Here is a 23,213-nt window from a genome sequence, read left to right as displayed (position 1 = left end):
TTAAGGTGACCCCACAAAAAGTAATCGCAAGGTGAGAGATCAGGCGATCTGGGAGGCCATCTAATGTCAGCATTTCGTGAAATGACACGTTGTCCAAACAATCGGCGTACAGCTGCCATCGATATTCGTGCAGCATGTGACGTTGCTCCGTCTTGTTGAAACCAGGCTGTGTTAAGAATCGATGGGAATCTCTTTTGTTGTTCCACAACAAAGGTTTCAAGCACGGCTACGTAACGAGCCGACGTCACTGTAATCGCAAGACCTTTGTCATTCTCAAAGTAAAAGAAAACTGACTACACAGTTGTAGAACTTTACTATCTCGCAGCTAAAGCCGCGTTCCGGGTAAGTCCTACAACTGTGAGTTGTTTCTGATGCATGGCTTACAAACACATACACACGCAATTTAAAATATTTATCATTTTTTTTAAATATAATATTCTTTGGTTTATTTAATTTAATTATTCTAAGTAATTAAAGTGCGCGCACATACCGTATTTAATTCGTGTAGGTGTGACGGTACTAGCAGCGACGGCTTAACGCACCAGGTTTTGAGTCAACCGAGCTATTGAGTTCGAGACCCAGCCAGACCCAGTTACTTATTTACAGTTTAAATATTCAATTCTACCGGTCACCTGTGATGTCACAATATAGCAGACGACTACAACAGCAATTTTTGGGGGAGAACAACAAAAATGTGGTTCTAGAGCTACAGCGTTAGACGGGAAAGTATAGTCTTCAATTTACAGATGTGTACGGTTTTTCTTCGGAGGATAATGCTAACTATAGATAAAATTCCGTAGAATATAAATATAAAATATGCTATAGAAGCTTATCAGATTTATAACTGGTGTCTGAAATTTTTTTTCTGCCTTCATAATTTGTCTTTTCTTAATCAGATATGAGATCGAGACCTTTTCATAAATAATTGAAGTTAATATATTTTCGTTATCATGGTGAATCGAATTTAAAAATTTTCTTGACGAAAATTATTATTCAATAAAATTAATTGTACAGTAAATATAACAACCACTAAAGACAGTTATTTAATTTGAAAAGTGTGCACGTCATCCAAAAATTTATTAAAAAAAGTTACAAAAATGTTTAACCAAGATCCGATGGTAACGTTTCGGCCTTTCATCCGCAGGTTCCGGGTTTGAATCCCGGTCAGGCATGGAATTCACACACGCTACAAATCATTCATCTCATCTTCTACCGTTAAGTACCGTTAAAATACTGTTAGGTATTTAACGGTGGTCCCGGAGGTAAAAAAATTAATAAAATTTCGATATAAAAAATTTTATTAATAAGAAAATTAATAAAATAATTATTTGGTAATGATTTGTGGCAGGTTTAATTTTCTTTTGATAACAGTTGTAAACATATTACTGACGACGTTTTTCTTTTAAGTTGACTTATGTTACCTATTGACAATCAACTGTTATGAACATAATAATTTTAAAATTTATTTTCATTTTAATTCCTATTTATAAAAAAATTATATGCATAACTATAAAATTCATAATTAATCAGTAATCCCTGATGATGGAGGAATAAAAAGTAAATCCTCACAATTTTTGGTAAGTGGATACTCTATTTTTAAATAAATTGTAAGTGATAATTTAATTAAATCGAATTATAATTATAAAAATAGTAATGCTCAGGAAAAGTGATTGTAATATATTTTAAAATGATATGCATGATTTTATCTGCAACATTTTGGTATCTCTAAAGAATTACAGATATCACATGAGATAATCACAAATTTCTCACATTGTTAAAATGTTCGCTGAACATTGAAATCTGTAGGAATAAAACACATTTAATACCTCCGATATAGCAGTTTTCATGATATTTTACATTTTTTCTCAGTTGAATTAGTAAATTTCCAAGAAAATGATTTTTTTGTCCTTAATCTGGTGCAACTTACAAATATAAATATAAAATAATTTCTAAATTTATTGATGGATAAATAATTTTATCCATCAATAGATGGATAAGTTTCATTGGTTACGTTCCTAAAGAAATAAGTATCCGGCAATTTCGTTGAACAAAAAAGTAAACCGTAACTAAGCTAAAAGCAGTACGTTAAATTTTCAACGATAACCCATATTTATCAGCGATCGATTAGGATACTCGGTTTAACTCGATCGCCAGCCATATCAACAAATGCAGTTCTGTTCGAGCGTAAGCACTTCAGTGTTTTTAATTGTTCAGTTTCATATTTATATATATATATATATATATATATATTATATATATATATATATATATATATATATAATATATATATATATATATATATATGTACATCATTAATCTTATATTGTGTATCTATCCTTCAGAATATATTCGTACGCTTATCCACAAACATAATAAATAAAGTGTAAATAAAAATAAATTACTTTTTTATATATTCCTACTAGCTATTTCTTTAATTTCATTTTGCTGCTTTCTTTAATTTCAATTTTTTTAATATAGGATATACCGTTGATATTAAATATAGGATATTAAAGACTAACCGTATAATTTGAAATATATAAAAACGTACAGAAAACAAAATGAAATAGCATATATTAGGTCTTTTATAAAAAAAAAATTAATTCATCATAGATATCAGCAGCATACATGCAAAAAATCATCTTTACTTTGTTTATTTAATATTTCTTTTTTTCTACAAAGTAAATGTAAAATCGGCCTAAGGTTCTTTTTTATAAGAAAATAATAATAATATAGCAAAAAATAAATGAATAGTCTGGAATATTAACAGAAGATTTTTTTGTGTTGCCATTGCTTTCAGCAATTAATTAGTATTATATCCCCACCCAGCAGTGCTGTTATAACCGTATCAATATGTTATCCTATTTCATATTTATACTGAGTAGTGTTTTAGTTTCGACGATAAACTGAATGATTTGAAAGGTTTTAGTATTTATGTAAATTACAATTACCAAATAAGTAATAATAACACAAAAAAATGGCAAAGTGTTGCATGACATTCCCGGTTATTAATAATAAAAATTAAAGCAGTTGATAACAAAAAACAGAATTTACATTTTTTTAAATGTGGGAAATAAATTTTTAGAAACATTTTTCTAAAAATATAAATATATAAGTTAAGTTTAACAAATTTTCTTTAGTAAAGTTTTCTATAAATCTAATAACTTCTTCAGGAATAGCTAAAATAAGACAGAGAAGATTTTTAAAATACTTAAATGTATATTAAGTTCAAGGTTTATAATTTTAAAAAGATTGTTTTCATATCTTGATATACTTCTACGTATGAACTAATGAACTTTAAAAAAAATTTTGAAAAATATTGACACCGAAAGAAGATAGAGCAAAAGAAATAAAAAATTATATTTCAGTTTTAAGAGGTGGGGGTTGATTTTTTGAAAAACATTTTTTGTATGATTTATATAAATTAATTATATAAACAAAGGAGTAACATTATATAAACATTAGGTATAAAATTTATTTTAATAAAGATTTCTCTAAAATGCCTCTGAAAAAAAAACCTAAATTGTTTTTTCGCCATATCTATAACTTAGGCTATAACTCTGTAACCAATGAAAATAAATATCTTTTATGATATATCGTTGAAAATCTCTCAATGAAGCCTTATAACTGAAGTTAAGAAAAAGTCCAAAATCCATTTTTTTTTTGGATTTTAAGAAGGCTATTTAAGAAGGCTATACTCCCCATTCACCGGTTATCAACCCGACACAGCAGGTCAGCCGCTCCGGTTCCGGATTTTTTAATTGCCTGCCTCTAGTCTCCGACGGAAGAAACCAGGCCCGGCTATGCCGTTCCCAGCCCCCCTCCCGCCGCAGACCGGGTCTCGGTCTTTCCTTTTGCCATCCTCAAACTGACGGCGCAGGAGCCAAAGCATATCCGAGAACCTACACCGCCGGTCGGGTCTCGGTCTTTTCATTAATCCACACCTAATGGACACCAGGAGTCCCCGCTCCATCACGAGAACCCACACACCAGGGCACGTGAGCTCTCAGGAACGAGGCTGTCCTGCCCTGCCCTGCTATAAACTAAAACCCTCAATATCCCAGTCGTCTTGCATCATCTTCTTTTATTCTGAGGACTGCTCTTACAAAAATTGCAAAATTATGCCAGTTCCCGGACATAGCCAAGAGCCACTCCGAGAGCTGCTCCGGTCGGGTATGAATCAGTCCTACATTTATACGATGTTGCTCCCATCGCCTGCACACGAAAATAGTGTGTTCGGCATCCTCAACCGCATGGCAATAACAGCAGATGTGGGTGAATCTCTCCTGCCAAACCTATGCAGGTATTGTTCAAACGCACTATGTCCCGACATGAGTTGCGTTGTGTGGTAATCTAATTCGCCATGAGAGCGATCTCCACTAGCAGCAAGATGTCGTCCGCGTGTCCTACGACATTCATCCCGGCGGAAATTGAAATCGGAAAATTTTATCATAGAAAATGTTTCAAAGTAGGGGTCCGAGTACAGACCGATGTGTGACTCCACTGAAGATCTGGTGACTTACCACACCATCCATCGTATTAATTTCAGTCCGGTTCTCGGATAGATAGCTGGCTACTTGCGTCACTGTGTACTCACTTATATTCATCCTTTGAAGTGCCCTCAATATAGCTGGTCAAGGTACCGAACAGAAGGGGTTCCTTATATCCAGGAATATCATTAGTGTGATACGCCTGGTTCTCCAAGTCCCAGCCATTATCCCAGCAGCCCATGAAACGACTTTATTGAAGGCGTTAATAGTTGACCGCCCCCGCCTGAAGTCAAACTGATTCTCATGGAGGAGGTTGTTGTTTTAATAGACTAATTGCTCCGCAATTAGTCTATTAGCGATGACGCTTCTCCACGTTTTTGCCCGTATTATTAATAAGACTTATAGGGCGATATTCGAGAACCCCTGGATCTGACTGTTGTTTGGGCAAGTAAACAGTTCTTGACGCTTTCCAGCAAGCAGGAAAAAAGCAGTGCTGGACCCCATAGCTCGCAATATCTTTCATCTCCTACGGGATGACGGACATCAGACCTTTTATGACTGCAGCTGGCACTGGTGTGCCAGCTGCAGTTAGCTCCGTGATGCCCGTATCAACCAGCGGGAAAAGCGCTTCCATGTGTCGTGTAGCTTCGATCTTATTAAGGACAGGCAACCGTCTTCCCAGTCTCTTCATGACTACCTGGTACGCCCGTCCCTAGAGATTAGCATCTAGTTCACTGCATAGCTCCCTCCACTTCTGTCTTTTTGCATTCTTATTCATGAAGTTTAACTGTTTTATTGCTGCTCAGTATTGTGTAATAGCCGTCTTCAGGTCTCAATCAGCTCCGTATGTTCTCGTTCTGAGCCTCTGCACGCGCCTCTTCAAGGATTGCAGAACCCTGCATTGATCCGCAATATCGGAGGACCACCAATAGACAGGGTGATGTCTGGTAGCTCTTTCGGGGAGCCTGGCCTAGATGTTGATTTCTAGTAAGAGTCTCAGTATCAAGGATTACTCGGCTATAATAAATGTATCTACGCTTTTCTTGCATCTCCTAGAGTTTATATGATAAAATATTTAAAGTGCTGCCTGTATTTAATATATGTATGTACATATTTTCATACATTATACTAAAATAATTTGAAAATATATTTTTTCATACATTTTACCTAAAATATATGATACAAATTGTTTTATAATTCTACATTAATCAATAAAATAGTGATTAATGCTATTTGAATATTTTCACAAGTATCGATAATTTAGTTTTGAAATAAAATATATTTTTCTACTTGTAAAATAAAAAATTTATGAATATAAGTCTCGTAATCTTATAAATTTTATTTAGTTATTTTCATTAAAATAAAAATGCGTGGTCCTATTATATTTTGGTTCAGGAAATTTTTTTCATAATTACTAAAGATGGAGATATAAAATAACTGATTCATACTTTTTTTTTCGATTATTTCTTCAGATTAAAGTACAAGTTGTAGGGTGTTATAAGCCATGTATTTTAGGTAGATTCTTTTTCAATTTATTTTTTTTCACTTGAAAAAATTTATATTTAAAAATTTGTAACTTTTTATCATAAAAGTTTTCTAACAAACTTTTTTATTTATTTATATTTTATTAAATTATGTCACAATTCGTTTCACAAAGAAATCTCTTTGTCATGTAATTTCTATTCTTATGGCGTATCAGCAATTTTTTATGAAAGTTTTTTTCTTATGTGTAGTATTGTAAATAATATTGTTTTGTTTCATTGCTAATATTTTGTATTTCTTTACATCAGTTTTATACTAGTTTTTATTAAGTCAGAAGAATCGTAGGCCTATTTAATATTTAGTTTAATATGTTTACCTTTTCTACTAACAATAATTGCCGTCTATTTACGGATAATTAAAAAAGGTTTAAAAAAATTGTAGGAGTATTTACTTTTATATAGTATTTTTTATGGATAGAAATATTTTGGAATATAATTTTATATTAACTAATGTACTGATTTTTTATTTGAGCAAGAAAACAAAAGAAAGAAAAAAAAAATTAAAAGATAAGACTGGAAATTTTTAAATTAATTAAAAGCATGTTTTTCGTCGAACTACTGCTAAATTTGAATGTATATTTTTTTAATTTTTTTTTAAATACCACAAGATATCAAAAAACAAGGTCGTAATAATTTATTTACATATATTTTGACATCTTTTATTATATATTGCTTCGTTGTATGATTTATATATAAGTATATATCTTTGTTTGAATTTCAATTAACCACATATCTCAGGAGTGGTCGGCCTAAGTCTGTTCAAAACACATTAACCAGAACCTTTATACAAGCTAGACTGCGCATAAATGTCTTGGAAACTCTGCAGAGTACTATTGACTCATGTCACTGTGTTGCTACACTGTAACTGTTATTTATTTATTTATGTATACCAGGTTACAGTTATATATAGTTAACTTTATATATAGTTTTAACTTAGATTTAAATTTAAGAATGGAATTTTTTTTTTTTAAATTGAAGATAGAGTAGAAAAATTACTTAAAATACGCATAGATTCTAAAAGAGAACACAATTTAGTAATTGGACAAAGTAATGTTATTTTTGTTTAAAGAAATATTAATTATAATGGAAATCTCTATACAGTATTTGAAACAAAACAGCCCTTTTATATTTCACCTCTTATTTTAAGATTTTTAATTAATTTTACTTTTTTATGTATTTTTTTAAAATTTAAGTATATGATCTCATAAGATTTTTCAATGCCCAAAATTAAAATAATATATTAATAGCTTGATTTCGTTATGCTTTTTGAAAAACCCACAATTTATAAATAGATAAATTATCTTATCATACAATATAGCCAAAGTCAGTATGTGATATAAGTTAGCATTAAACCCCCCAAAAAAAAAAAAAATTGTTATTTATCAACAATGAAATAGTAATTTAATATTATTAATACAACTATTCACAAAAATATTATCATAAATTAGTTTATTGTAAATAAATTGAGTTCAAGTTAATGACGTTTTCATCCCACATGCTAACAGCGTGCGATACCGTCTGACGTGGAGGATTCATATCAGCGAGAAAAGGACGCAATTTAACATTAAGTTAGGGAGATGAACTGGTTGTTAGGCAGGCGGACGCACCTATCATTAACTAACAAGCAGCTGCTGTACTCTGCGGTCCTGAATCGATTTGGACGTACGGAATCCAACCATGAGGACAAGTGAGAATAACATCGAAATCGTACACCAATTCCAGAAAAAAAACTATTGGAATATATATCAGAAACGCAGTAGTTTGCGAAAAACACTGAAATACACCATTATCTGGGATTGCCAACCATTTGACAGGAGATAAGGCAACTCGGTTAAGTTATAAAATGTTTCGGTAATATAAAATATTTAGACGCCTAAAGCGACTGAATATATTAGAACTGTAAGTTCGCCGAGATTTGAGGTGAATAAGCTACACTTGGATGTTGAGCATCTCAACATTTTTCATTTCGTTCCGCCACTAACTTCTTTGATTTGTTTCACTGCTTCTTTGTTTCATTAGTTGTGTGAATGATAAGATTATTTTAGGTGTTTTCTTTGCTTTTTATGTTCTAAACTTAATCAATGTTCCTTAGACTCATGTTTGTATATACCTAATAATGTTTGTTATACATCTATGTATACTCTATTAGATATATATGCATATACATACATATACGCATATGTGTATATATGTGTACATACGACTATATAGTTCTTTGAGGGATTTCAATTGAAACCCCTCTCTGCAAGTAATTTTTTTTTTTGTATTCAAATTTACTTTCGGTCTCAGTAAATTGGAACCAATTGTAAATTAAAGACTGCGAGGAAAAAATCCATAAGAGAAAAAGCCTGAAGTAATTTCTAAACATAACATTCGTGAAACTGTTACACTTTCTTTTTCCGTCTCTCATTTTCCAAGTTTCGATATCAGATATGGTGAATTAAAAATCTTAAACACTTTTTATTCCCTAAAATGCACAAAGATTAGGGCAAAATAATCAAACCTGAGATTTTTAAATAATTTACAAATGATTTTCAATTTGATCGTTAAACGATTCAGGCTTTTTAATAACTAATTTAAAAAAAAATTAAATATTTTTTTAAATGCCTAAGAATTTATTTATTCTTTCAAATAAATATAATGTAATAAATTTATATAGTAGACGTTTCTAAGTAATTTAAAGATTAAAAAGGAATTATTTTTTTATTACTATTTAACAACGTAAAAATTTAATTAGTTCCAATAAGTAACAAAAAAAAACGTCATACACAATAATGAAAAACATAAAACTCAAAGCAAATAAAACTGAAATTATAGTAAAAATTTATTTATTACCATCGATTAATCGAGATTGTTTATAATTGCATAAATAATAAATAAACAATATATAATAGATACATTGTTAATAATTAATGACAGTAATAAGAATATTAATAAATAAATGATTAGAAATACGTAGAAATTTCAATGATTGCAAGGTTTTTTCTCCTCCACAACTTTCAATTTCCACAACTAAGTTGATATAATTATTTAAATGATGTTTCATATAAACTACGAAACGGTAAAATGAGAAATGAAAAATGGAAATAATTGTTATATGAATTAAAAAAGCCAAAATAATATAGTTAAGCTAATCTATTCATTTCAATAGAAAATTATATTCTTAACTCGATTAAAAAAATTAAAATTATTCTTTATTTTATTTACTATTAAATCCTCTTAATAAAAATCTTTTATAACTTAAACTTAGCCTTAATGAAAGAAACTCTTATTTTCTTTGCATAAAATTTCCCTTCCTACTTCATCTCTTTTTTGTTAAATAAAATAAAAATGTTTCTCGTATTTCCTTTCAATGAATAAATTATAGTATAAAATAAATTAATTTAAAAAAGATAAATAATTAATTACTATTAACAGGTAAATAATATCTAGCAACAAAACTTACTGACTTACAAAAACAGTGATGATAATAATAATGTATATTTAATAATAAACTGTATAATTATATCAACAAAAAAAAAAAATATATATATATATATATACGTAGTTCATCTAATTATATATGTGTTCAAAACCGTTTATGAAAGTTTTCTTCTACCTACTTATATTAAATGTAAATTAAATAATAGTCACATTTATATATCTTGGTAAAGTAAATAGAAAACTATGAACTAAATTAATCTCAAACTAAAGAAAATTTTAATAAAAATATTACAACAATTTTTTTTTATTATCTCAGTTATCTATCGTAAAATATAACATTTTAAATTAGTTAAATATAATAAATTAAACATTTAATTTAACGATTAATTTACCTAAAATAAAGATTTATATTTTGTGTATGTAATTTACAATAATAATAATAAGTTCGTAAGTACAAAAACATCATTTATTGGTTACATTTAGCATTTAAATTATAGTATTTTTTTTTTTAATGTATTATTTAGATCAGTGTTTAATTATACATAATATCGTCCACGTTAATAAAGGTTAAATATGTGATCTTAAGGTTATAACAAAATAAATAGCATAAAAATCTGTTTGAAAATATCAAGGTTAAGTAGACTTGACCCGAGCTGTTCCACAAAATTTTAAAATGATAAGCAAAAGGAGTTTGATAAAAAAAATAATTGATACGTAAAAATAATAATTATTTTAAATGGGGAAAGATGAAAGTAAATTCCAGAATAAAATAATAACCTTGGAACAGTTATTTATGATTAGAAAAGATTATAAAAACTCTTTAAAAAAGTTTTATATATATATATACATATAAAACAACAAATGGTTAAAATTATTGACGATGCATAAAAAAGCTGAATTTATTTTTTTCTATGAAAGACCAGGCATCAACAACTAAGATCATTAGCCCGGTGGAAACTGGTAGCATATGAAAAGCTGTTATGTCTAACCGGGATTCAAACCCGAGACCTTCGCATGAAATGCCGAGACCGGTATCCACTCAACCACGGACGTCGGCCTTAATTTATTTTAATAATAATTATTTTAAAATTAATTTATGTTTTATGACAAAAAAAAATTGTGTTATATCGATTGGACAGCCTTCAAGGTCGTAGGTGTTAGTATTTTTTTGGAAAATCTGCAACAGTAAATTTTTTTAATTATCTCATATCTGATAATAATCATTTGAGAGATCTCTGCTTCTTCATTACAATTTTTTTATTATTTATTACTACAAATTAATAAAAAGGAACATAGTTAAACTTTTTATTTTACAAAATACTATCTGGCGTTAAAAAAATATCAAAAAGACAGAAAATACTTATGAAATGCTTATCATATACATAAAATAAATCGGGAAAATTCTTTACGTAAAAATGTATAAAAGAAAGAGATTTAACTAAATTTTGAAGACGCAAATATAAACTAAAAATCAACGAAATTCTAAAAACATGATATTTTTTATAGTAAAAACAACACGAAATATAAGGGTTTCGGACGAACTAAGAAAGATCACATCCGATAACCTAAAGAAATATTGGCAATTACAAAACATCAGGCCAACGAAAAAAGTCAGCAGGAAACCTGATATAAATTGACTTAAGTGATCCAGTGTGTTAATAAAATCAAAAATATATATATTATTTTTTTTAATTTATTTATTTATTTTTTTTTGGTGTGTGTCAAATGTTAGGAAATTTAATTTTTAACATAAAACTAATTGAAGCACGTTTTTTATCTAACAAAAATGACAGTCCTCTCTCCAAATTAATTTTTATTTATTATTTTTTTTATTGTCACTACTATAATTTGTTTAAAAAAAACGGTCAATTTAAAGTTAAAGCTGTAAATTATAAAATTGTTTAATTATTTAAAAAAAAAAAAATGTATATTCTGATGTCTTGATGGAATTTGTTGAAATCTTTTGATTTTTGTAAATATAGTAAGTAAATTCACTTATTATAAATAATTTATTCATTCTAATGTTAAAAATGCTGCTTAAGGTTAATTAAAAAAAATTACCACGAAGCATAATTAAAAAAAAGAATTATTTAAAAAATTGTGCTTTTACGATTTGAGTTTTTTTTCATTTCGGGATTTACGTCAGTTAATTTTTTATTTATTTATTGGAAAAGGATTTTACATTACATTATAATGTACAAAATACTCTTTTTTTTATTTTTAATTTTATTACCTGAGATTTCTTGCAATATCTGGTTCTAATATTTCTAGATGCGGAACCCGACACCAGTGATCTGGTCTTGCGGCCATGAATAACTGGTTGTATGCATGAAAACCACATGGTAATACGCATGGTAGAAGTACTAAGTAGAGTAAAAGTTGTTGGTAAAGTCCGAATTCACCAACTTCGGGCAGCACAGCATCTAAGTCCATGCTCCCGGCACGGCGCGCACCGTTGTTACTGGATAATATAAAGCACTGAAGTAACCGCGCTCTTGTATGTAATCTATTGCGCAAACTCTTTACCCCTACCACTTATTCTAAACTAATGTTCACACATATTCTTCAGAATGGTAATAATTTTTCTTTACCGATTTTTATTTATTTAAAAAATATATTACCTGCACAAAAATTCCTTCTTTAAAAAACTGAGAAGGTAAAAAATGATAGATTCTGTTAATTACATCATTAGTAACAAAATTAGAGTTTAACATAAATTAAATAAAATAAACAATATTTAACTGAAATAAGTTAGAAACGTTTATGTATTCCAGTTTAAGTAGATTTAGTTATAGAAATACATCTAGGAATATTTATTTACAAAACGCACTAAAATTCATATTAAGTTAGGTTATTATTTGAATACATTAGAAAGGACTCTGAAGAAACGAGTATATCGACAGAGATTAGCCGTCAAAATTTAGTTTTAGTAATAAGTACTCAAAATTCTAACAAAAAATTCTTTATTATTTTTATTCACTACTGCCTGCGAGACTACATTAGATATGAAGTTATTAAAAATTATTACATACGCAGGTTATCGAAAGTTTTCATCTGTTAGCATGTTAGATGGATAGCTATATTTTCAGAACTTTTAAAATTTCATTTTTTTATTTTTAAAATTAAAAATAATTAATGGAATTAAACATAAAAAGCTACTCGTTTTGAACATTATTGTAGTATAATATTTAATATACATTTTTCGTTCATAAATTTATCTTTTATTTATTCTATTATAGCTTAATATGGATAAAAAAAAAGTGCGATACTAAAAATAAGTTTTTTAGCAAAGATCAAGAAGTAAATTTTAAATAGTGCAAATAAAAATTTATATAACATAAAAAGCAGATAGAAATACATGCAGGCAGCCTGATTTACAGCAGATAACGTCAACTATTAAAGTCAGTCATTGGACTGACATTTTTAATACACCAGCATTAAAAATTTTTTAAAAATGAGATTCTAAAAATTATATTCTGTTAAATAATAAACATATCTATGTTGAGTACTGTTTAGCTTTATTCTTTTATCGTTTATTGACGAACTTCAGAACCACTCCATTGTCAAAACTTATTGTACTTGTACTTTTAAATTTCTGCTAATATTTATATAACGTTTAGTCAATGCCCCTCCCTATATTTGACGTCATGCCTTATCTGGAATAAATATAGGTCAGATTCTACATGCTGAGCTATATTATCTGAATTTCTAAAAGGTAATTCAGTCAAAAGTTATTAAGCTTTCAACACACATATATACGTAAATTACGTCCGAAAATTACTCTCAACAAACTCTTTTTTTGTTTTTTTTGAGGTTCCTGAATCATGAGACGTCGAAAAATAATTAAAAAAACCCTACTCCATTTTTTGACTGATTACCATACTTTCCTTCTTGCATCATAGCTCTAGTAAAAAAATCTGTATTACATAGCAATAAAAGAAACTGCAGAAGTAAAGTATGAGTATGTAACGAATTTAAAAAAGATTAACAGCATTTTGAATTTAATAATAAATCACATGAAAGAAGGCGTTCTTACGAATTCTTCACTAATTAGTTACATTTTGAAAATATTTTTTTCAATACCTACATGAAAAAAATTGTTAAATTTTAACCAAATTTATGAAATATTACAAAAGGTATGTAGATTATGATTTTTTGTCAGTTAATGAAATAAACAAATTTGTGATTGGTAAATCTATTAAAAATTTATATAATAACATATCATTTACCAGGAATAAACAAAATAGAACCTTAGAAGTCGAGAGTTCTAAGGTTCAAATCCTAGTAAAGGCAGTTACTTTTATACGGATTTGAATACTAGACCGTGGAAACCAGTTTTCGTTGGTAATTGGATTTCAATTAACCACACATCTCAGGATGAACTACCTGAGACTTCAAGACTATACTACACGTACATTCATACATATCATCCTCATTCATCCTCTGAAGTAATTCCTTACGGTAGTTCCTGAAGCTAAACAGAAAAAGAAAGGAATAAGAAAATAAAATAAATTTTATTTGTTAATATTGTAATAAGAAGAAAAAAAATTCAATTCAATATTCTTAGAACAAAAGGTACTTTAACTGCAACTATTCCTACCGAATCAATCAACTTTAGAATCCATAAAAATGTTTTTTTTTTATCTTTTTATTTATAATATACTATTAAGAAATATACGTAGTCGTCTAATTTTTATGTAATAGATAATTAAATTAACATAAACATACAAACAGGATTAGTAAATAATTATGTTTAATTATAGTGTAACATAAAATATCGGTATTATATTTATAAATATTATAATTAAATTTATAATTTTGTCGGTATTATAAATGTACGACAAATTAAAAAATTAAATTGAGACGAAAATCAGGTGCTTTTTAGTTGCACAAAAATTGTTAAATTCCATAAAATAGCCAAAACTTGAAATAAATATATATATATATATATATATATACTAGAAAAAGACGAAAATTTTGCACAGTTTATGTTTCATTACACTTGATTTTGTTAGATGTTTTTGCCAAATGTAACTGAATAACGTTCATGAATTTAGCGTATCAACAACAAAATCTTTTACAATGAAAGCTTCAAAATCCTGAGTATTTTTAGCTGTTTCTTGAGTTGTAACTTTTTAACACAGCTCTTAACTCTAATGTTTTCCTTTTTTATCCCCAAAACACAAATATAATTTTAGATAAATCGTTCTATGAAGAAATAATAATCGTTCGAACGAATGAATCGTTCGTGTGCTGCGCGAAGCCGCCCGGCATACCACCGTTAGTCAACTATGCGCCAGTAGCAGCTAAAATAAAAATTTGAGCACATATAACAAACAAGCCAACACACCATCCTTTTTTATGGGGGAGACTACTAATGTGTAATTTTTGTGGACTTTCTCTAAGGGGTCCTTATCATGTGACTGATGATACGTTCTAACTTACTAAACATTTATGTAAATGTAACCAATTGTAAATAAACTTTAAAAGAATAAAAAAAATATCTGATGTAAACACCACATGACTTCCTTGTACGCCTACTAAATTTCAAATACACTTCTTTTTTTTTTAAATGAAAAGTACATAAAATTTTATTCCATTAATAACGTCTTATATTATTTCTTTTTTTTTTTTTATTGATATTGAATTATTATTTACAGTAATTTTTTTTTACAATCTGAGATTAATAATTATTAATAAATAAATATATTTAAATTAATTAAGAAAAAAATAAAAAAAACAAGATGAAGTCAGATTCGAACCGATGTACCTTCCCTTGTAAAACCCAAATATTTCATTAATTAAAGTTTTATTTGGCTGTAACTCTGGAACCAATGAAAATAAGTACCATCGTTGAAAAGCTCTCAGTGGGGGCTTATTACTTCAGTTAAAAAAAGAGTCAAAAATCTACAGTTTTTTTTTATTTTGGACGTCGCTAGACTCCACAACCATAGTGTATGTTGTATATACCTTTTACATCGATCTCATCGTCACTAAACACACGCCTGGCCTCGTGACTATCGATCAGTAGCTGCCCACTCTTGAGCCCATTTCTGTCTGCCAGCCTCCTGACACTAGCAGCCAGCCATAAACCCTTCTCTTGGCTCTCTGGACATCAACACACAGGTCAAGAAGCTGTTCACATCTCGACCGTACTTCTCAGGAAAGAAGCCGTCCACCACACGCACCATCCGAAAAACATCCTCAGCCCAGTGCGTGATGACCAGTATAGGGACCTTTTCATCACTAACTCCCTAATCCAATCTCTTCTTTAATTTGTCAACTCCTACCTGTCTGACACGTCAACACCTGTCTTAGGTCCAACACCACATACATTGCAAACCGTCTGAAACATCATCGTACCATTCTGCGTGGCCGGGTTTGTGGACTGTCCTGGCAATTTCCTATGGGACAGGTCAATGTTATATTTGGTCATCTTGTCAACCAGCTTTGGTAATTTCTAGTTGAAGCTGTTTTAACTCCCGCTTGGTATTTTTATCAATAGCTGTGCGGAACTTTTCACTCATGTTTTCCAGTGCTTCTAACAGTGTCATCAATTCGTTCTGTTGTCCTCTCTCTTCATCACTCGGCTTCTCTTCCTTTTCTCGCCTTTACCCATAGACTCAGCGGACACCACATCAGTTACCATCTGGTTCCCAATTCCAACTAAGGTCGACTTCTCATTGGAGTCCCGAGAGTCACATTTCTCCGTACCAAACGTACCTCCTGCAGCCCCCTCCATGGAGGCTAATGAGCCCAGGCTATCTGCCCTACTCTTCTTCTCGACACTTGTAGGCGGGCGGGAAGACCGCAACAGCCGCTTAGTCATCGAATTGGCTGACGGACGTTTTACGCCCCGAACCACATCCCGACCTGCCAAGGCGATCAACACTGGGACCAAACCACATCATCCCATCTTTTTGCAAAAATCACTCTCACTAACATCATCATCAGAGTCAGCACTATCTGTCAGCGAAGAATAAGCCGACAAACACTGACGCCGTAGCGAGTGCGCAATGTATTTTTCCTCCCGCCTCATATGGTTCATGCGATAAGTCTCAAACAATTGGCTCGATTCTACGTCCAGATTCACAGATTCAAAGCTCACATTTGACCATGAACATGTTGTTTCCCTATATCTCCAGACCATCCGTCCTCTCCTTCCTAACCTCCGTCTCCCAGTGGAAGCGAGAATTTCTTCGCCTTAGTCTGGGTCACACCCTAGACCCGCCAGGATCAGATATAATACAAAAACTTACAAAATTTCGAATTGAAACAAGGAAAAATTTCAAAGTCAATGGGAACAAAGACCAGCTGTACTTATGTAAACAAATAATAACTAAGCCAAAGTCAATTAATATAGTAAAATAACTACGAATAACGCAGAAGAGACTGAAAATAAATCACCCCTCACCCAAATCACACTACAAAAGCCCGCTAACAGTGTGAAAAACCCAAACACAAAAAATCGAAGTTAGCTCATGGTTGTTACGTACTCCAAACAACCCATAGCAATAGCCACCTATGCAACGAAATGTTAAAAATGCACAATAACGTTAAAATTAATAAAGAACAAACACAAAACACCGAAACGAAACAAGAACGAGTAGAAACAACTAACGAATAACAATAACAATAAAACGAAACAATAACCACGAATAACTGAAAAAATGAAATTGTGCACAGCGCGCAGATGCAACCAACCAGTACGAGTCGTGACTTTCAACAAAAAAACAATAAGCTTACCCTAAATATAATCACTTTGCGATAAATAAATTGTGTGGTGAAGGAAAAATGCCAGTTCTGAAGGGATTCGAATCTAGAAACCTTCCCAATAAAAGGTAGAGACGCTACTGCTCTTCATGTAAGTCGGATAATAAAAATAACCAGTATAATATTAGTTATTTTATTAATGCAAAAATGTTTATAAAACTTTTTAAATAAGATTCTAAAATCTTAATGGGATCGTACACACTAAACATAACCAATCTGTATTTTAATAAAATAGTAAAATAAACAGCAGAAACAAAGTTTTTACTTCCTTATACGAAGTAAAGGAAGTATTGTGATCGCGAAAAATTTCGGTGTACAGTTTTCAATGAAAATATCCATTTTGACCATCCCTGAATCCATTTTGCCTAGTTTCGGCCTAACGTCTGTACGTAAGTATGTATGTGTACGTAAGCATGTGCGTACGTATCTCTAATAACTCAAAAATAGCCGTAGGATGTGAAATTTTGGATTTAGGACTGTTATAACATCTAATTGTTCACCTCCCCTTTTGATTGCAATCGACTTGACCAAAAATATCAAAAAAAAAACCAAAAAATTTGATTTTGGACTTTTACTTAAATCCAGTAATAAGCTCTCATTGAGAGTTTTTTAACAATATATAATAATGGTACTTATTATTTTCATTGATTCCAGAGTTACAGCCAAATAATATTTTAATTAATGAAATATTTTCATCTCATAAAATATTTTATTAATCGGAATGGGTTCCGATTCGACTTAATTTCCTTTTTTTAACATTCTTTTTTTCATTTAAATATATTGATTTATTAATAATTATTAACCTGTGACTGTCAACAAAATTTACAATAAATAATTATTCAATAATAACAATAACAAAAAATGAAAAAAGTTATTAGTGAAATAAAATTTTATGTACTTTTAAAAATGTGTATATGTAATTTAATATGTGTAGAAGTTATTTAGTAACCACATCAGATTTTTTTTAATACATAAAAAACATAATAAATTTAAATTAGATTACATATACGAATTAAGGAAAATAATAATAAAATTATTTTAAATTTAATAATAAATTAAAGAGGTCTTCCTATGAAAAACCCACAGAAATTATTTTTGCATTACATTTTTATCTATTTTAGTCACATTTCGTTTCAGTCGATACATTTTAAGCTTAATTCTCGCTTCAATTAACAATAAAAAATGTTTATTTACTTATAATAATTTTTAGTCAAATTATACAATTAATTCAGAAAATCTTTAAAAAAATATAAAACGCCCTCCATTTGGCCTATTCGTATTTACACTCACGTGAATAGCTTAAAATGGCAACAGAAACATTTCCTATTTAACAGCTTATTAACAAAAAAATAACTGTATTTCTTGTTGTGTTAAACCTATACGACGTTTTTTATCAACGATATTCCATTTAATAACCAATTTTCAGGAGATTGATATTACGTCAGGAATATTTTTTTAAAAACTTATCACGTTAATGAGCTGACTACGAAAACGTAGTTAGTTATGAAAAACAACCACTATTGCATCTCGGATTAATTTAATACTTATAAATAAAAATGTAATTTAATATTTTAGATCAGAACGGACATTTTACAGTTACTCACGCAAGAAAATAATTACACGAAAGCACTAACACGAAAGCAATTTCACGAAAGCATTATCTTATGAGCAAGGTAATTAAAAAAAGTAGCTAAAATGTAATTAATGTTATTACATAATCGTTACAATACTTTCTTCTCTCTATATCAGTTATTTTAAAAGATTCTTTCAAATAATCTTCATCCCCTTTCTAAAATTGTTAACTTCATTAATTTATTTAAAAAGTTTCTTATAAAACTTATTAAATGTTGCATAATAATTTTTTTACAGACTTTTCGAAAAAAGTACAATATTACTTAGGTCACATGGTGAGAGTGGGCTGTATAATAGATTTTCTTTACATTTTGAGGGATGGAAGTATGAAAATGCAATTTACTTAAATTAGAGTTTCCTTATATATATATAAGGAAACTACGTACAGTCCTATGTATAAAATTTTGTGGCTTAAAAATCTCCAAAACTACTCGGTCAAATTCACTGAAATTTAGCTGTATTGTAGTAGTGTATCTGATGTTGTGCATATGAAAATTTTATGATGATTGGTTGAGTAGTTCTTGAGTCACGCTCAATTTAATGTCGAAAGAATTTAGGCGGGGCAAGTTATGAGCGTGGTTCGTTATGATAGAACGTAGAAAAAAAAATTAATAACAAAAAGTCAGTCTTCTTGCGCAGTTCTGTGCAAGAAGAAAGGAAAATTTTGACTTTATTGCTACGAAAAGGAGACTCAGGAGAAGATGGTAAAGTTTCAGGAGAGCCGAGGATAGGAGAACTCTAAAAAGATGCACAGAAAATTACTCTTTAAGGAGAGATACAAGTTGCTTTCGTCGACCGTCACATCCTCCTTTAAAAACGTCAGAGCGAAATCTTTCAACGACTTGAAATATAAAGTCCTCGTAAGGAAGAGATCATTGGTTTCTTGGATAGAACAATCCCTATGGGGTTTTATTTTTAAGCCTTTATCTACAGCTGAGTTAGTGATCAAGAAGAAAAAATGTTGACAGAAGAGCCCGGCTTTGAATTAATCACAAAAACGATGCTCTTTATGCTATCTTCCAAAGGCATTGTGTATATCTTAAGTAGTAGAAGTAAGATCGAAGTAGTAAAAGTAGTTAATTAAAATCTTATTTTTCTAATAAAATTAAATCTTGTAAAAGATATTTATATTATTACATTTTTTTATAAGTTTTTATTTTACTTCGTAAGTATTTTTTTAAACAGATCATTGCTACTTCGAATTTTCAGGCTATTAAATTTAAAAACAAACATTGTTATACCGTGAAGTTTTAGCAAAATTTTAATTATGTTTAATTTTCTCCCTTCATTTATTTGTAACGAAGAAGTAATTTTATTACAAAAGAAATAAATTTTTTTCTATTAACCTACACACCTACTTATTGAATACACTAATGTATTTTTATTGATTGAGATATTTAATTATTCTTTCCTAATAATTTCATTATTATTATTATTATTATTTTCATTTTACTTCATCATAAAATAGCATTTTGATGTATATTAAAAAAGGTTTTCTTTTGATGTATATTAAAAAAAGAAGCTGTTATTAATTGCAATCATAAAACAAATATTTATTATTTATGAAAAAATGGAATAATTAAAATAAATTATATGAGAAATAAAGAATCAAATTATATATATATGAAAATAAACTGTAAAATATTAAATATTTATAATAGTGAAAAAATTTTGTTATATGGGTTCACTTTTAATTAAATATTATAAATATAAGGGAAAACATTTTTAAAAATATTATAATAACACTAATAAAACTGGAATACCCCGTTATAAAACAAATGAGTGATCTATTAAAAAAAATTTCATAACGGGCGGTAGATTGTAATTTTCAGTTGTTAATTACATATTTTCATAATTACATAATTTTCAGTTGTTAATTTTTACATATTGCATTGATGAACAATTAGAAACAAAAAAAATTCTAACGCTGCATTAAGAAACGTTTTTTTTGGTTTTTTTTTTATACATATCGCCGCCCCTTGGAGCTGGACACACAATTAAGCATAAACTCAGCTCCGGGGAGTGTCAAGGCCCCGCCCAGGCAGCCGAGACTCGGTCTTTTTGCATGGCATGCCTCCCGGTGTGGAGTTCACTTTTGGGAACTCCCCACCGGGACTCCGGTCTTGACGCCTCGCCTCTAGTGGGGAATCCCCCACCGGGGACTACGGTCTTACATTCTCCACAATGGCATCTCAAAGGAATCCCCACCCAATCATCGAAGGTGGAAGCCTCCCACCCCTCCCGGGTGGAGCTATCCCTCAAAGAAGCCATGACATTACTGTGAAGCAGATGGACCCATCATGCACCCTTGACCTTCGGTCACATGACCGTACAACTTGCAGGATGTACATCGAGGCTCCTGCTTACAATCTTTACGTATATGGCCGGCCTTACCACACGTAAAACAATAGCTTCTTCTATCTGCGCCATTACAGAACTTCGCCCTCTGGCCTGGACTCCAGCATCTAAAGCAGAGTTCGTCGGGGGTATGCCGCGTAACCGACAGGCCACCCGCCTAATGCGAACACGCTCATCAGACAGCAGTTTGTCTGCAAGGACGGACGGCACCACTAATGTTACTCCTTGCGTCGAGCCGTAAGCCGGCCGCATTGATAAAACATCTATGGTGACCGACTCAACAGTTATTTTGCGAATTTCCCTGAGAAACTCATGCTGCGTGGAAAAGCATCCACGTCCTTAACAAGGACAAGGACCCTCCTACCGTCCCTTCCAGCCAGAGCCGTACTAGCGCCCTCTACTTTTCCGGCGAAATCTCTGCTCAACTGTTCGGCCGCACCATTGTCGGCTCCCATCCGGAGGTCAAGATCCTCCCCCTTATCATTCCGTACGGATAGAACCCCGGTTTCACCCGGCGACACTACATCCTTCACGGAGCGGAGGAGATAAGCGTAGCATCTCCCCTCCTCCTTGACCACCACCGTGGCCCCGCCGGACGCTTCTTGCTTTGGGGCATCAATGTTGAAGACGGACACAACAAATGAACAAAATGCCGCTTCCCTACCCGCCAGACGTATACTCAACGGTGCGCCTTAAAATCTGTCCAATCCGCCCAGGCGGCCCGTAGAAAAAGACCGGTCGACTCTGTCCAAGAAATAAGAAACTTTTGTAGACCAACAACATAATCAAAGTAAGTGTACATATACTACACATTAGTGCATTAAAAATGGTAGTAATATTTTATTATCACTATTTCTTTCTTTTAACTTTATTTAAAATAAAGGTATTTATTTGCAAGTTTATTTATATAAATTTTATTTTGGAAATTTAAGAAAAAATCTTATGGTTGATTCGGTTAAACAAAATCATGTTCTGCGCTGTTGTGATTTTTAATTATTGTATTATATCATATAATCCTAATATCAGTTGAAATAATATTAAATGTGATACTATTAGTTTAGATGGTAAAGTGAATTGCATGGTTTTAAACACCTAAATAGCTTATTATGTTAAAGGGACCTCACGATAAAATTTTTAAAATATGTACAAGAAAAGTAATTAAAATTATATTTTAACTAAATCTTTTAACCCCCAATCGTAGCGAAGCGAGAAAGGGGAGTTATGTGTTTCACCTGTGCGGTTTTTCAGAATATTCTCGGTATCTATTGCAGCTATCGATTTGGTTCTTTCATAGAATTATTTGTCACGTTCTCCCAAAGGTTTTGAAGGATAAATATCATAAACGTTTAAAATTTTTAATTTTTTACTCCATTTTTTACGTCAGGATTTTTTAAAAATTATACTTTTATACTTGTTTGCACCAGTAGTAAAATATATATATATATATATATATATATACATATTTCCGCTAGAGGGATTCAGAGTCTGCATGTTCAAAAATAGAAACAATTATTTATCCTTAACATTTTTTTCAAATTTTTCAAACCTATGATTTTTTTCTTAACTATATCTGCCCAAGTAAATATCAAAATCCGATTTTATCCAAACGAAGACAAGTTCCGTGAAAGTGTTTTAGTTAACGCCGCTAAGAATTTATTTGAATTAAATCGAATTGTTCAACTAATCTGTTTTGAGTTTTACTCAAAAGTTGAGGATATATCAACAACAAAAAAATACAAAATTTTTTTAAGCTTACTTCATTGATAGTTTTCAAAACTTGAGGTTATACTTGAATTGTTAATTAAATATATTTCTGTTGTTAATAGAAATTGGAAGTAATTTAAACCAGCAAACTACAGTTGATTAATAAATATAAAATTTCAATTCTGAATCAGTTTTCTATGGATAACCATAATTATCGCTGTACATATGAGTTACAATCAAATAGTGACCTTTATGTATTTTTGATCAACAACGAAAAGAATTACTAAAAACCAAA

At 30.4% G+C, this 23,213-nt stretch overlaps 1 protein-coding gene across 1 annotated transcript in view; it reads right to left on the bottom strand.

Annotated features, from left to right (window-relative positions):
* Balat (Beta-alanine transporter) overlaps positions 1-11,892 on the bottom strand; it is a 923,597-nt gene extending 911,705 nt beyond the window's left edge. Inside the window, exon 1 of the mRNA XM_075369712.1 lies at positions 11,685-11,892. Coding sequence (XP_075225827.1) covers positions 11,685-11,884 — 200 coding nt within the window. The 5' untranslated portion in view covers positions 11,885-11,892. The remainder of the gene's footprint in view (positions 1-11,684) is intronic.
* Positions 11,893-23,213: the final 11,321 nt, after the last annotated feature.

This window comes from Lycorma delicatula, chromosome 6 (assembly GCF_047948215.1).
Source record: "Lycorma delicatula isolate Av1 chromosome 6, ASM4794821v1, whole genome shotgun sequence".
Taxonomy (NCBI): Eukaryota; Metazoa; Arthropoda; class Insecta; order Hemiptera; family Fulgoridae; genus Lycorma; species Lycorma delicatula.
Note: the sequence above shows the minus strand (reverse complement) of the source record. Positions and strands in the feature narration are given on the sequence as shown.